At 35.2% G+C, this 785-nt stretch overlaps 1 protein-coding gene across 1 annotated transcript in view; it reads left to right on the top strand.

Moving 5' to 3' along the window:
* The first annotated feature begins 362 nt into the window (after positions 1 to 362).
* Positions 363 to 785, top strand: part of dnase2 (deoxyribonuclease II, lysosomal) — a 6939-nt gene continuing 6516 nt past the window's right edge. The window contains exon 1 of the mRNA XM_060862266.1: positions 363 to 581. Coding sequence (XP_060718249.1) covers positions 529 to 581 — 53 coding nt within the window. The 5' untranslated portion in view covers positions 363 to 528. The remainder of the gene's footprint in view (positions 582 to 785) is intronic.

Below are 785 nucleotides of genomic sequence, written 5' to 3'. Positions count from 1 at the left end.
CAGCAATAACATTTTTACGTGTTTTCCTTTTCATATTTTTTATGATTTGTTCTGTATTTCCACACAATAGTTTCTCCCACAAAATAAAGAATAAATAAACTTCTTTATTATCTTTGTGTTTACACGGTGGTACAAATACAAGGAAATGGGGCGCCGCCATGTTGGAGAGGTCAAACTGCAGCGTTTAACTAATAGTGACCAGAGCAGCATTTTAATACAATACAAAAAACTTCTTTGTGAAAATCCTCTGAACATAAAACAAATTACAGTCACTTTATTATCAGTGTACAGTCAGGTCTTTGTGTATATTACAGTGACACAGTAGAATTGCCCTTGTGCCTTTCCAATATGGCGGCCGACGCAGCGTTTAGCAGTAGATGGTGAAGACGTCTTGTGTTTAGACGTGTTTAGACGTGTCTGGATCTCGTGATTGTAGTGCAGCTGCCTAGAAAATGAGGATGTAGATGTTTTAAAGACAAGTTTCGAGTAAAGCAGAAACGCTCAACATGTGATGAGTTCCTCAGTTTAATGTCACATGTGAAGTTGATGTACAGTCGAGCTCGTGGTCTCATCACAGCAAGGTAAGATTTTGGGTTTAAAACACTAAGGTTTAATAAATATAGTGAAATATCAGTGAAATAATTAAAGTTTCTCTAATAGAGTGATATAAAGTGTTATGTGCAACTTTCTGTGGTAGCTATGAAGAAACAGAAATGTTTAGTTTAGTATTTTCATAAAGCCAGACACTTTATTGGCATTTTTATACAAGTAAAAGTAAAATGAAT

The sequence above is a fragment of the Tachysurus vachellii genome, chromosome 25 (assembly GCF_030014155.1).
Source record: "Tachysurus vachellii isolate PV-2020 chromosome 25, HZAU_Pvac_v1, whole genome shotgun sequence".
NCBI lineage: Eukaryota > Metazoa > Chordata > Actinopteri > Siluriformes > Bagridae > Tachysurus > Tachysurus vachellii.
The sequence above is the reverse complement of the archived record's forward strand: the minus strand, read 5'-3'. Positions and strand labels throughout refer to the sequence as shown.